The sequence below is a fragment of the Besnoitia besnoiti genome, chromosome VI (genome assembly GCF_002563875.1).
Source record: "Besnoitia besnoiti strain Bb-Ger1 chromosome VI, whole genome shotgun sequence".
In the NCBI taxonomy this organism is placed as follows: Eukaryota; Apicomplexa; class Conoidasida; order Eucoccidiorida; family Sarcocystidae; genus Besnoitia; species Besnoitia besnoiti.
The window spans coordinates 2,126,690-2,140,805 of NC_042361.1; the positions used below are offsets into that span (position 1 = coordinate 2,126,690).

Consider the following 14,116-nt stretch of genomic DNA (forward strand, 5'->3'; position numbering starts at 1 on the left):
TTTTGTGACAGGCTGGACAGAGAACAGAAGGTAGGCAAAAGGACAAGCGGGGAACGGAGAGACGGTGGAGGACAGCCAAAAGCAACGGGACTCTTCCCTTTCTTTGGTCCTGCGGGTAATCCGAGTTTTCCCAGCCGCCGCCCCGCGACAAAACTAGTTGTGGCACGAGACGCGTTGCACTTTTTCGGCTTTTAGCCGCTTCACAGCGCGGGCGAGAATGAGCTTCTTGACCTTGAAGCGGATGCCAAAGACACTTCGGTCTTCCCCACGGGGAGCAGCGTCCTGCCACAAAACGCGCTTGAGGCCGAATGTCTGCGCGCCCCGCTGCGTCGCTTGTGCGTCTTCCCGTTCAAGAGCCCCACGGCCTCGACACACTCTCTTGGGGAGAAGAGTCTTCAATTCAGTTTTGCAGCTCGAGACCAGCAGGGGTACCACTCTCTCTTCGCCGCGCTCCGTGGGAAGCGATCATACGTGCTGGCGGGTAATGATTCATCGCGGTTTTTCCCGAGGGAGGCGAGCAGATACAGGGGATAGTCAGTAAGGAAACGCATACACAGCCCGGCGAGTCTATCCATGCTCCCCATATGGGTGAAAACACTCTTCTCGTCAGCACCCATAATCCACGTTCCGCGAATCAAACGACTCTTCGCATGCTTTCCTTCAAAACTCTCGGCGGCCACAGACCCGACCCCGCTCGTCTCAAACAGGACCCGGCGTGCCCACGATTGCCAACAGACAATCGCCGTGTGTCGGCGTTCAGCGCCAGGGGGCTGCAGGGGAACTAGGACGCTTGAGAGGCCGCCAGCAGGCAGGACAGGGGCGGAAGACGGCAACGGGAAGCACGCTGGAGGCGAGAAGGCGAGCCCCCGACAGCGAGATGGAGAGACCGTGAGAGACGAAGAAAAAGGATAAAAGTACAGCGGCCCTTGAGTCCGCGGGCGGAACAAAGGAGGCACGAGAAAGAAGAGCAGTGTGCGATAATGCAGGAACGACGCTAAAGATGAAATGGGAAGAGCCGAGGTGAAAGACGACTGCCTCGCACGAACGGGGGACAACCGTAATCACGATTTCTCACAGGTCTCACACAAAACCTGACTACATGGACGCCCGGGCCAACTGTCATCACAGAACAGACGACCCACCCTGCCTCCGTGTAGTCGAACAAAAGTTTGTTACAGGTGCCATATTAGGCACGCTGTCCCAGCAAACAGGGCACGCGTATAGTGCAGATGAAACGTATCCGATGGAAAGAAAAACGAACGGGAGTGCATGCGGCACTTCCTGCCCCTTTAGTCAGGAAAGTGCCATGTCCCTTAGGTAGCACTCGCTCCAGACGACCAAGCTCAGGGTCAAGCCGGCGCCCTTCAGGGGAAGGAGACAGTGGATCTGCTCAGGTGAAGAGAAAACATCGCACAGCCCGCGGCCTGAAGGCGGCTGGCAACATCGAGGTAGCGGGTGCTTACATCCGCGGACAATCGGAGGGCAGGCAGCAAATTTCACGCCGGAACAAGGACATCAAGACAGTTAGCGGATTACGTACGAGCAGCGCCAGGGCCCTAAAGAACAAGAGGTTGGATGAAGAAAAACGTAGGTGAAAAAGCGGCATCCAGGAGCAAGGAAAGACTTCCACCTTGTCCAAGACTCGGCCTCACCTTTTATCAAAGGGAATGAAACCCCGAATAAAACGCATGTGCACTAAAAGAGTATGAAAAAGAAAATACAACACGAGGTTTCATGACAATATGACGCAGACACAGAAGTGAAATCGAAAAAGCTGTCGAGAAGACGTGATTTGCGGCTCCTTGTCCTGCGTATCAAGACTGCACTGTTTTAGTCTGGCTCCGGTATTCGAAAGAAATATTCTCGTAATCGCGCTTAGCTATCAATTATCTCTGCAAAATCCCACTTGTTTTGCCAAAAATCCCTCTCAGGCCATGCATTCTGCCCAGAAATACCGACTGTGCAAAATTGCCCTGACGGTGCCTGCTCTTGGGACTCCCGATGCACGTTCCCCGCGGCGCTCAACATCTGATCGCATGCAGCAACGAGCACCGAGTACATGCTGTACCAATTTGCAGTCCGGTTGTGAAGAATTTCATACCGAGCGGAACTAAGGAGAACAGATTGTTCTTTCGGCTGTCTGCTCTCTCTGAAGCAGACGCCCAAGCATGCTGTAGTGTTCTCTAAAAGATCTGATTGTGTGCAGCATCGGCTCAAACAGGCGATTTCGTGTGCTCCACACAGTTTCTACTCAAATGCCAACTGTTCATACTCGCGGCCCATTTTCTTCGTGTCTATACTGTTGGTCGTTCATGCCCTCTCGTGGCATTTTTTTGATGTCTCTGCCGCGATGGAGCTAAAGGCGTTTTCCTGGCCGTAACAGGCTTACTAGCAAGCGTTCGAATCGACGAGTATGTATGCCTCGGGTGTTACAGAAGTTCTCTGTATGTGCTGAGCCTGCGCAGAAGTTCGTATCTCTGTAACTCTGTGTGCACATCTCCAAAAGGCAAATCCTCGAACTGTCTCTGGTTACGCGGTGTTGCGATATAGCTCGGTTTGCTCTTTGGTGGATTGTTCTCGCCTCTCAGTTCACTTCTCGACTCTGTGTTCGCGCGTCCAAACGGAACGATAGAGAGGCAATTTGAACCGTGTGTTCTTGCGTATTTACGCCCTCCTATTTGTCCGTTGTATGCTGCCGGTCAAGCGTCTAGAGCCTTGAGGACCTGTAGGCGTTCCTTTGTCTTGCATATATTCACTCAACTGCGCAGCGGCGAGTCTGCCCATTAAGGGAAGCATGATGTCTTCCAGCCGTTTGTCGCTCCACGATACTCGAGGTATCTCATGTGCGTCCATCGTGTCTCCTGTGTATGGCCCTGCGCCGTTGATCTCCGACTTCTGCATCTTCTGACCGATAAAGAGCGTAGTAATATCTTGGGTCTACCGTGAGGCAGGGGGGCTGCTTGCGGGTGCCGCGGGTACTGGTACGCGCCAGCTGTCGTCAGAACTAGAGGCTAGCTGCAGCTTTTTCGCCTGGGATTCCGCGAGGGGTTTTACGTGTCGGTTGGCGAATCGTCAGCGGTTGTTTTAACGGAGGTTGCTTGGATCTTTAGTTCGAACCTGTCTGTTCGTCTACTAGTGTCAACATGAACGCCTTCCGCCTGCGGCATCTTGAGCAGGCTCTAGAACTCTACCATAAGCTGCCTGCGGTCGCTCCGTCATCTTCGTCTGCTGCGTACCCGTCGTTGCCTCTGGATCTCTTCGTTCGGCACTACTTCAAATGCCAAAAATCCATTAGCAACGCAGACAAGCTGTTCATTACCAGCCACCTTTACCAGATCGTCAAATGGAAAGGCCTTCTTGACTTCCTGACGCCGCCGCCTGCCGCCTGGAGCAGCCGAATCAGGACGTATTTCATTTCAGACAGGTGCGGTCATGCGCTCCAAATCACTGCCTTGTGATGCGGAGAACACGATCTGTGAGAAGTCTAGCCGGGATGTTAGCGTCTAAAGTATAAAACCGATAGTCTCATCATAGATGCGCAGATGGACGCCGCGCTAGCTTCGTCATGTGTACTTGTCTGGGTCAGTATGTAGCGAGTCCTCTGCTCGTGGCTGCCGCGCATGCAGCGCTCCAACCAGGCACATGCGGTTCCTATTGGACCTTGCGTCCGTCGATAGTCAGTACTGCGGTGTGTAGCAGTATTGCGGGCTCCACGCTCGTAAAAGGGGCAGCCAGCTGATCCGCAGCCTCAAGCCGTGTTTGTGTGTCAGTTTCTGGTCATCCCTACTGAACGAGTGCTGACTGTTTGTCGTGTGTGATATGCGTGATTCTCTAGATGGAAGCTCCACTCGACGAATGAACGACTGCCTCCACATCTTCGGTGCTCCTTCCCGGAGCCTCTGTTTGCACGTCTGGAGGCAGCACTCGGCACTGTCAAGGCGATGCAAGTCTGCAACATCTTGAACGAGGACCCTCCGACCTTTCTGCGCGTGAATGCAAACCGCATTTCGCGGGAACGACTTTATAAATTCCTTCTCAACAAAGGTAAGCTACTGGATTGAATAGTCGAGCAAAGCCGATTGCCCACAGATTGCATGTACGATACATTTTGACCATTAAGCTAGGGCTTTAAACGGTATTTGCGTCCTTCGCAGGAGTCCTGGTGGAGAAGTGCGTGAACTCGCCGTTTGGCCTCGTCCTCCCTCAGCGACAGAAGCTCGGAGATCTTCCGGAGTTTAAGAGCGGCTTTTTCGAGATTCAAGACGAGGCATCGCAGTTGGTAGCCTTTAAGCTCCAAGTAAGAGAAGGGGCCGCTTCAAAGATTGATGCGTGACGAAAAGCGCGCGCTGTCACCATTGCTGGTTGCGGGCAAGTGGTGCGGGTCCCGAGAGATGCCACTTGACGCCAGCACGTCTCTAGTTTTGCAGAACGTGTTCTGACTGTCGGCATTGCACGGAGTGTAACAAGCGTGATGCAGTTCCCTTTGGAACTAACGTCCGCCAGCCGTCACCTTCACCAAGGATTTCGCCAGAATGCAGGCAATGTATTGATGGTTTGTTCCCGCACTCACTAATAGGCCAACCGGTGCATGTGGAGCTAGAGGTGTACCTAAGAAAGAGCTTCCATTGCGGGGGTGCCTGCGCTGTAACTGCGGGCTGTCTCTGACCGTGGCATACAGATTTCTGAATGAAATGTATCGAACTTACGTCCGACGTGTCACGACTCTTCCGAACAGAACGTGTCGTCGATGTGGTGCCACTTTTTTTGGAGCGCCTTCCATCGATCAAGAGTGTTACTACATTTTCCAAGTGTCCGGCGCGCTGTTCTTCAACAGTGAAGTGTGTGTATTTCGCTTTCATGCCATATTTCCCGAATTTTTCATTGTCTTGCTTCGTTCAGGTCGAGCCCGGCCAGAAGGTTTTAGACTATTGCGCAGGCAGTGGCGGAAAAACACTCGCATTCGGTCCTCTGCTCGGGAATACCGGTCGCTTGTATTTGCATGACACGCGGGAGCACATGTTGCTTGAGGCCAAGAAGCGCCTCAAGCGGGCAGGCATTCAGAACTACCAGTTGCTCTTTCCCCATGCTACTCATGATAAAGTGTTCAAGCGACTGCGAGGTCAAATGGACTGGGTGAGTCTCCCTTACAACGCGTGCGCGACTGGCATTGTTGCCGCTCTCTTGTTCTGAGTGGATTTTACGATGGGGCGGACGCTACGCCTTTTCAGACAGGGCAATCCACACCTTGAGCATCTGTGGAGATGTTGTCACCATCTAATGTGCATAAGGAAGCTACGCTGAATATAGTAGCGTCACTCAGATCCAGCGGAGCTCTGCGCGGGGGGCAGATACCTGATCAAAAAGACATCCACCATATCTGCTTCAAAGGATCAGCAACTGCAGCATGCGACCATACAGCATTCATCTCCGTTGCTTACTTGTGACGCGTTAGAGGACACAGCGTTCCGAGCCGCTTGATTTTTCTTTGCAGCTTCGGAAATCGTGCTTGTTTACACATACGGGTCAATACCAACCGCTGCTGCGTCGTGTTTTTCATGCCATGTATGTTCTGTCGTTGCGTCCATTGTTTAATTTCCATTAATCGCTCTTTTCGGCATGTTCAGGTTCTGTGCGACGTACCCTGCACTGCAACTGGCACACTTCGACGGAACCCCGAGTTGAAATGGAAATACTCCGATGACAAGGTACGTTCGGTGCTTCATTCGCAGTCGGCAATCAGTGTATCTCAGGAGTCGCCGCGACAGAGTCTTCTGCCGCTTTCTACCCCCACTGAGCTGTGCGTGACCTCGTGGGGGGATCACATTGTTTAGCAAATCTTTCTCGATATCATATTCGTGTTTAATATTATCAATGCATACATGTCCGCCTCATCGTTCACTAATTACCTTCTTTTGGCACCTTATTCCCGTGCAGTTATTCTCGCCTGTGTAATTAGCTTGTCCTGAAATGATGGCAAAATGAGCTCTCGTGTAGTCGTGCTGCGTCTCCACATCAGCCCAACGGGTGTGGTGTCTCTCTATTTTAAGCAGTGTGTCGATGCATCGTGTTCCCGACACCCGTATTATCTCGGGATCCTCTCATGGTATCTGCATCATTGCGAGTCTGGAAAATGTCCTAGCGTGTGGTTCTAGGGGTTTACGCAATAATGTCTGTTTTTCCGGGACATGGCACTTTTATCATGCAGCTCTTTGATTTGGTCGCCTTACAAAGAGAAATTTTTGCATCTGCTCTTCTTTACATGAACCCGGACAAGGGGCGTATCGTTTACAGCACCAGTAGCATACTCGACGAGGAAAACGTTCAGCAGGTAAGCCGTATGGTCGATGCCTGCAGGAGCGCGTGAGTATTTAAGAAAGCCTATCGTGTTTAACCATAGAGTAGTTGCTCAGCCATATACGATGGTATTACTTAAAACGACGCCATTGGCCATGCGCACCTTTCCGAGTTAAGGGTACCTGCAGTTTAACTATGGCGAATCTGGTTGTTCATGATATGGATGTAGCACCGAGAACTGACTCTGCAATCTTCTTTTTCATCGTCGGATGTTTTTCTTCCTTGTTTTTGCACTTCAGGTCAAGTTTTTTTGCCAACAACATGGCTTAGTACTGACTGAGCCTCCATTTCATGCGCTACCGCAATCTAAGGGAATGGATGGATTTTTTTGTGCAGTGCTGGAAAAAAAGTGAGCTGAGCTCGTATATACAGGAAGGTTCTACTACCGCACAGAAGCTCGGCTGGTTGGGCTTGTCCCACGTGTTGTGTACTCCAGGCCATGTGCCAGGATAAACAAAGCATCATGAATACAAAAAGGTACAGTGGCGGTGAGCGGCTGCTTTTTCCCCCAAGCCGGCTTCGTGTTGGGTTACTGCAGGTACACCTATCACAGAATACGTGGGTAGGCAAATCTGTGTGGGACGGCTCGTGTTCCGTGATTGCAAAACCGATTTATGAGGGGTAAGGGTGAGTCTGATCAGACTTGCGCTATAATTGCCTCGTATTCGAATATGTGCCTCTACGTGCACACAAGTTTCGATGCATAGAAAATCAATTTTATTACGAGTGAAAGGCAGGAACCAGTGGTCGCAACTGCTTTTTGTATTACCTTACGTCTGCTATGTTTCTTCAAGCGTGGATGGCATGCTGCCTAACTCACGGCTGCGTAACATTCGCGTGATAATGACGATGCGTGGCCATGATCTCATATGCATGTTCCTGATGCCTGCATTGTACGGAAGTTGTGAAAACCGCTGTGTTCTAAATCATATATGCGGTTCCATCTATATGAATAGGAACCGCGGCAACGCAAGCGTTACAGATATTTGGCAGGGCTCCCGCTAGCCGCTTGCATGAGTTCGCGCGGCGACAGCTCTCCCGGGCACCGTGTGCCATAAAGCCCCTTTTTCGACGTCGGCTTTTGAGAGAGACAGGCCGTCTCTGCCTCTGAGCAGACGCAACCTATAGCCTCTTTCGGGGCACAAAAGTACACAAACCCACGTGCGTTACTCGCCCTCCGATCCGCTTTACAAGTACCAACAAGACTCGCGGCCGTCGCCCTCAGCACCCGTCATTCCTTTTCCTGGACCTATAGGCCACTTTGGCCCTTTTGTATAAAACAGTAACGCGCGAACTCATGCAAGCGGCTCGTGGGAGCCCTGCCAAATATCTGTAGCGCTTGCGATTCTCAACCATGTCGGAAGACCACATTACACTCTCCCCCCCTTTATATGCCAACCTGCATTCCCTTGCTGATTGTTGCTGCGGGTACACACTCTCCCACATCGTCGACCTAACGCCAAAGAATCTGAATGTGAGTGGCTTACCGCACACTGACAAAGTTGATTGCTACCGCCACCTATCCGTCAGGACTATATGTGCAGCTACCGGGCCGAAGGCGGGTCCCGTCACTAGCCCGCTGCACATGGCATTGGGGAACCAAACTCATTCGCCACTGCACATTTGGTGTAGAATGGCTAAAACGCAGTGAGATCAACACATGAACTGCTGAAACAACAAATCGGTGCAGCACCGAAGAGCAGCCTGAGACAACATTCAGGAGTTCGAGGGCCGTAATAGTCGCTCACGGAGCACGGTGAACTGATTTACGTTGGCAAGAGGCTCGAAAAATAGTCTGTGGGCCACAGCCTCAGGAATGTAATCCCGCAGGTGCGTATTTACCCAACGCTACAGAACTAGTCATGTCTCAGATAAACAAGCCTTCCATGTAAGGCGGCGCCTCTCGAGCATCTTCAACTCACTCGATCACGTGTATTCAGATCAACAGCCGGATGCGCCCAAATCGTCATTCCCGAGCAAAAAGTAGTATATCAGCTACACTCCAGGTAATGGCCTCTTGAAGACAGGCGACAAAAGGGTCATAACGCCAGGTTCTATTATCTCGCCTCTCGTGGTGCTCTCCACCAGCGTCAATAATTGTATGCGATGGTAACCGTTGCGAAAACTCCAGCAGGGAGCACAGGATGCATGCTTTGGCCTGCGCTCTTGCTCTGACACTTTCACCTTACAGTGTGATGAAACGGCGCCATGAAAAATTGTGATCGTGGAGCAGGCTCACAGGGAATCGCGCTTGTGTCCTATTTGGCAGACGCTTCTGTAAGCATTGACAGCTCAGCAGCCGAATGCTTCCCATAATATGATAAAGGTCGATGTCCGGGGCCACCACCACGGAGTCCGTTATACCGCGGCCGCGGCAAGTCTTGTCAATCATAAAATAAACGAGTGCAGACTAAACAAATGCCTCAACGGTCACCAACGGCCATTGTGTTTTATACTCAAAGCTCCAGAACTCCGTCTTCTGCATTGCAAGCGTATCACCTTACAGCTAGGATTCCGTAGCCCTCAGGCCTCGTAAGGAGTAGTCGAGCATTGCATCGCTCGCCTGGGCACCATGTGCACACGCCGGCCTCCACAATTCCGCTGCCTTTGGGCACGTTGAATTAGACGTCATAAACCCTCGACACATTCAGGTGCTGTCCTGATACCGATTTCTTGTCACTCCGGATGTATTGCTCCCGAGATCTAGTAGGCCGCCGGCGGTGCTCAGATTTCGTGAAGCGGATGGCATTGACCACAGTGTTGTTGCTCCCAGCGACTATAGCGCATGTCGCGTTCTCTGGCAAAGTGTTCCTGGGATAGACCGTGTCTAGATTGACCTGGGTGATGGCACAAGCTGCCTGAATCTTGCAACGACTTTCGGGATGCTCGCCTGAACCGTCCCATCGAGCCGGCGTCCGGAGCCCTGCGGCCATGCTGATAGGTATGAAGAGCAAACTTCCTGAGGATCGAAGAGTCCGCTCGCAATGAACGGGATTCCCACGAAGGTTCATGAAGCCGCATGCACCATCGGCGCAGCGAAGGTTCCCGGAAGCTTCGATGGCAGGATACGATCCCCTTCAACCCTGAGAAGCATTCAAAATGATGTGACATAAAAGACCGGGGTGGCCCTGGTCTGCCCCCGTGCGACATCTACGCGTATGCCAGCATCATTCTCCCGGGTTCCGATGTTGTACTCGGATGGGTAGGCAAAATATTCACCCAGATTGGCCGCTGCGATAGTATGCAGCAAAGAATGTTCGCGTAGCTATCTTTTCAATTTAAGCCTCCTCACTGAGATGTTGAGGGTCATTTTGTTCTGCCACTATCCGGCTTGATCCACGTCTCAATCGGGTACGGTGTTCGATGCGTTAAACCGCGCTAGATAATTACTATTTTGGATCTAGAATCATATGAACCCCATGTATTAATATAGCAAAGATAGTCAGGGTAGAGAAATTTGAAAGTATAAATAGCTGTGGATTTAAGGTAGAATCTCAGAGAACATGGTTGTCTGACTAGCAGCTTCAGGGATATTAGAACCATTTAAATGTAAATCACTTGTTGTTCCAGGTTGTACAAAAGGACTGATAACTGAATCCGCGTGCCAGCCCGGTGGGGAGAAAATCTATTCATGTAACGGTCCAGCTCTAATGTATCCGAAAACGACGCAACAGATCTAACGCGTAGGAGCACTACTTCTGTGGTCGTCTACGCCGTCTTTGGGAAGCAGCCCGAGACTGTGTGCCTCAGAGCAGGTATGTTGGGCGGTATCACGATTCAATGGTAACCCCCCGTTATCTCGATTGTGGTGTCGCGGAGGTCCCCAACGATGTCGGTGATAGGAGGGAGGCCGAACAGAGCCAAAGCAAATGTATTCGTTACACGTTTGCTGCACGGAAGAGTCGACATTAGGGACCGTGCCATCAGTGAAAAGCGCTACACTATCACGGCCGCTCCTCAGGAGATACCACGGTACATGTTTCACATAATACCGCATACAGCGAAACAGCCTTCGACCTTCGGTATATACCTGGCAGAAGGTCCGTGGCGCCGTGGCAAGTCGATATATGGCAGAAAGCTGTACAGAGAAGCACGGCAAAGAGGGAGTTGCGACAAATAAAAATACCGTGGTGAATTCGACTTTTGTAGGGAGGTTCTTAGAAAGTGATAAAGTCCACCACATTGTGAGACGTTGTGCTGTTCGGCTATTGAAGCACAAATGAAGCGCCCATTGACCCCCCTGTGACTGCCGAAACGCGCGATATCCAGAGTAGAAGTCAGGCAAGCTTTCAAATGTCATCAAATTGGTGTTCTGTACGCACCACCCATCTGACTCCTCTGACTGAAATGTGCCTGCGGAAAATATCCAGCTGAACTTGTGTCATTCACGTGTCGTTACCAATCCGTCCGCAGCGTTTCCAGCCCATCAGAGAACGCCGGCGAAACAAAAAGCCCGACCGCTCCAGCACTTCAAAACCATTGCATGGTCTCAGCCCGAGGCGCCGCCTTACGGCGTCTTGCCAACGTCTAGGACAATGTGCGCACACCGCGTCGGTTAGGCGTCGTAAGCTGAAACCGAGGCAGTCTGGCGCCTGCAAGTCAGAACTACCTTGCAGGAGTTCTTGGCCTTAATGCGTCGGTATCGTGAAATAATGAGGCTCAAACCTGTCCACCCGTTCGCCGCAAACGACGCCAGCATTCTTTAAAGCTCAAACTGAGAGCGGAACGACGGATTTTACCTCCTGGAAAGCGTGCTGTATGTCGTAGTGGAGTCCGCCTGCGTTTCATACGGGGTTGCGAAACCATGTTCACGACCACATAATCGTAGAAAAGTGGAAAACCGCAGCTGGGCCGGGTTGGTACGGAGTGGATGTCCAAAATGAAAAAGCTGTGTGGACGAGTGACCGCGACTTTGGTAACGCCTTTTGGATCGACACAAACCCTGGCATCACTTCAACACAGGGAACCTGACACTCTATCGGTTGACATACGCGTGCAGTTCTTTGCCCATTACTCGGAAACACCCCTGATTCTGCGAGCGCAAATCGATCGACTATGCATGCCGAACGATGGAGGGAGCAGAAGGCTGGCACCAACAGTACGACAACCACGCCAAAAAGTCATTCTTACGAGCGCTTCGTTGGATGTTCAGTCGATGATACGCTGCCGCCGTTGGTTTTGCACGGCCCTGCTAGTTGAGCGTTCGATGTATCCACGGTGCCAGGCTAGATGGAGTTACGCGACGGTGGTCTGTCGTTCTAGATCGAAAATGCCCCGTCGATGCGAAAACAGTGATTTACAAAAAGTTCTGTAGTCGGTTTGGATGTCGCGCTGTAATGATCCTTCCCAAACCACAAAATTTGCCTCGAGCTGGCAGAATGGCAAGAATTTTTTTTTACGCGCAGGCAAGTGCTGCAGCGGTGATGCACAGAATCGAGCTCACAACTGATGTTTCGCTTGTGGCGCTTTCAAATGGATAGGGGACCGATGACCGGAAAATCTTCATGCATGGTTTTCGATCGCTGTGTCGCAGAAGAGTATGCCCTAACACAACGTTGGTTGCGGAATTCAAAATTCGTTGACACCGCCTGCCATGCTTCGGTAATCCAACGGTTGATTTTTAGACAGATGAAACTCGTATAAAAATACTAAAACCGGTACTGCGTGAGCAGTGTCGGCTGTCTGCTTTGTGGTGGCAACTGGTTTCCAGCTCGCGAGTGAAAGCTTCTCGGGGATAAACACGTTTGCCAGAGTTTGACCGGGTTCACTAAATCGCATGTTGCAGCTTTGGCTTTGAATATAACGTTGCAACGGAGGTGTTTGAAGTGAAAAACCATTAGTTAGGCTCAACTTACAAATTACAGAACGGACGGCAAACGAAAGCGCTGGACCGCGGCAACGATTAGCCAAGATGACGGACGGGGTCGCGGGATGATTGGGACATTACGCCTTGCACCCGGCAAATACAGTCGACTTCTCTCAAAAGCAGTGCTACAACCTCGATGCAGCCCAGCGGTTGCGGCACCCGAATTTTACGCTATGGTTGTCTGAAGATATGGCACCGGCGTCCAAGAGCCTTACCGGGCTAACCTACCGGTGACAAAGTGGTTACCTAATGGTAATCCGGACGCATTTTGCTACGTGCGTGGAAACGCTCGGTACATTAACTAACACGCGCTAGTGAGTTAACTATTCGCAGTGTCTATCAGTACCTTTATAAAGGGCACCACTGAGGAGACTACGTCGTACAATGTTCTTACAGCTTGGCCACCAAAGGTAGCCAGCCCAGCTTACCGCAAGCAGGCGTAGTATAGGCCTGGCGGTTGTGCATGCCAATAGTTAGCCGTCTGCTGGCGTAGCGCGTCTTGGAGCATCGGCTGCTGTTAAGGCGCTGCTTCGCTGACGTTATGCACGGTCGGGAGTCGGGCCCGACGCACTGCTGACGGCCTCGTGTCTCGCTACAAGCGAACGATTATTAAGAACTACGAAAAACATAGAACAACTCGCGATAAGAACGGAGCGGTGTCGCGGTTGTTGCAGAACAGCGAAAAAAAAAACTTGTGCGGTTTCAGGACAGTGTGCTTTCTCATAAATACGAGGGAGAGCCGACAGCGGCATAGCGCTCCGCTGGCGCCTGGAGACCAAAGGCACGAAGTCAAGTCGCGCAGCCCAACCACCTGCCTGTAAGTTAACTCACTCGCTTACGGCACAAAACGAAATACGATTTCGTCACACAGCTTGAAATGCTGACCAGCATCGGATCTCCGGATCCTGGCGCCACGCGCAGGTCGGAGGTACCTCAAAACCGCCCATTGTTCCGGAGGTTTTCAGGTAGGGGTTTTTGAAACACCCAGCTGATACCAACCACCTCCCTCGCAACGAGCCGGATTGTCGAGTGCTTGCGGCAACGTACAATCCAATGATTTGACGAGAGGATTATTTCCTACAGGTCAACGTTTGTAGAGAAACGCCGAGAGAGTGTCCGTGAAAACGAGAGAAGGCGCGTTGGACGGAGGCCATGTTTTTCAACAGATACGAACGCGACAAAAATGAGCCGCAAAAGAAATTCTAGAATAATGGTAGAGTACCTCGCTAAGTATGGGCAGGTGAATGTGCTTTTGGGGACGTGCGCCCGGCGTGAAAAAAAAAGACCACAGTAGCGAATTAGTCCAAGTCAGCCTGAAATTGTTTCCTGCCTGACAAACGACGATCCCGCTCATTCCAGCTGGATGCGGAGGTTGTTGGCCATTAAAAGTGAAGACTAAAGCCCGGATACACCATTTGCACATACAAACGGCCTTGTAGAATTCGCGGTTTTGCAGCTTTACGAGTGGGCGTCGTTTGGCTTGACCTATTTCGCTCACGCCGGTCCCCCGTCTTGCGTCAGGGGGTTTGCTGTCGATTTGTCTCACGCGCGGCGAGCCGGCGACACGCAGCGCATCGACGCGCTTTTACAATATACGCGAGTGCGTGGCGCAAAGAAATTTTAACTTCTCGATTCGGTCGGCTATTGCGGTTGCCACGGCGTATGCTTCCGCTGCGCCATTCCAGTGCGACAAGAGCGGGTGCAGCATTCTCGGGTCGCTATCAAAGACTCACACTCCCTGACGGGCGCAGGTTAATCAGATCGGCCCTACGGTGCACCAGAAAGGTATAAGAAAGATTTATTTGGCCCTCTTCCCGGAATTCGAACGCGACTTTTACGATTCTTGGGAAGGCGGTTCGCGTGAAAAAGATCTGCGGCGTCCTGCGGCGCAATACG

General features: G+C 51.6%; 1 protein-coding gene across 1 annotated transcript; it reads left to right on the top strand.

Moving 5' to 3' along the window:
* Positions 1-3,143: 3,143 nt before the first annotated feature.
* On the top strand, positions 3,144-6,707 carry BESB_067120 (putative ribosomal RNA small subunit methyltransferase B; the record flags this gene model as incomplete). The annotated part of the gene is made up of 7 exons (XM_029365105.1): positions 3,144-3,424; positions 3,836-4,044; positions 4,155-4,297; positions 4,900-5,133; positions 5,625-5,705; positions 6,206-6,328; positions 6,594-6,707. 7 exons carry the CDS (start codon positions 3,144-3,146, stop codon positions 6,705-6,707), a joined length of 1,185 nt encoding a protein of 394 aa, XP_029218688.1.
* Positions 6,708-14,116: the final 7,409 nt, after the last annotated feature.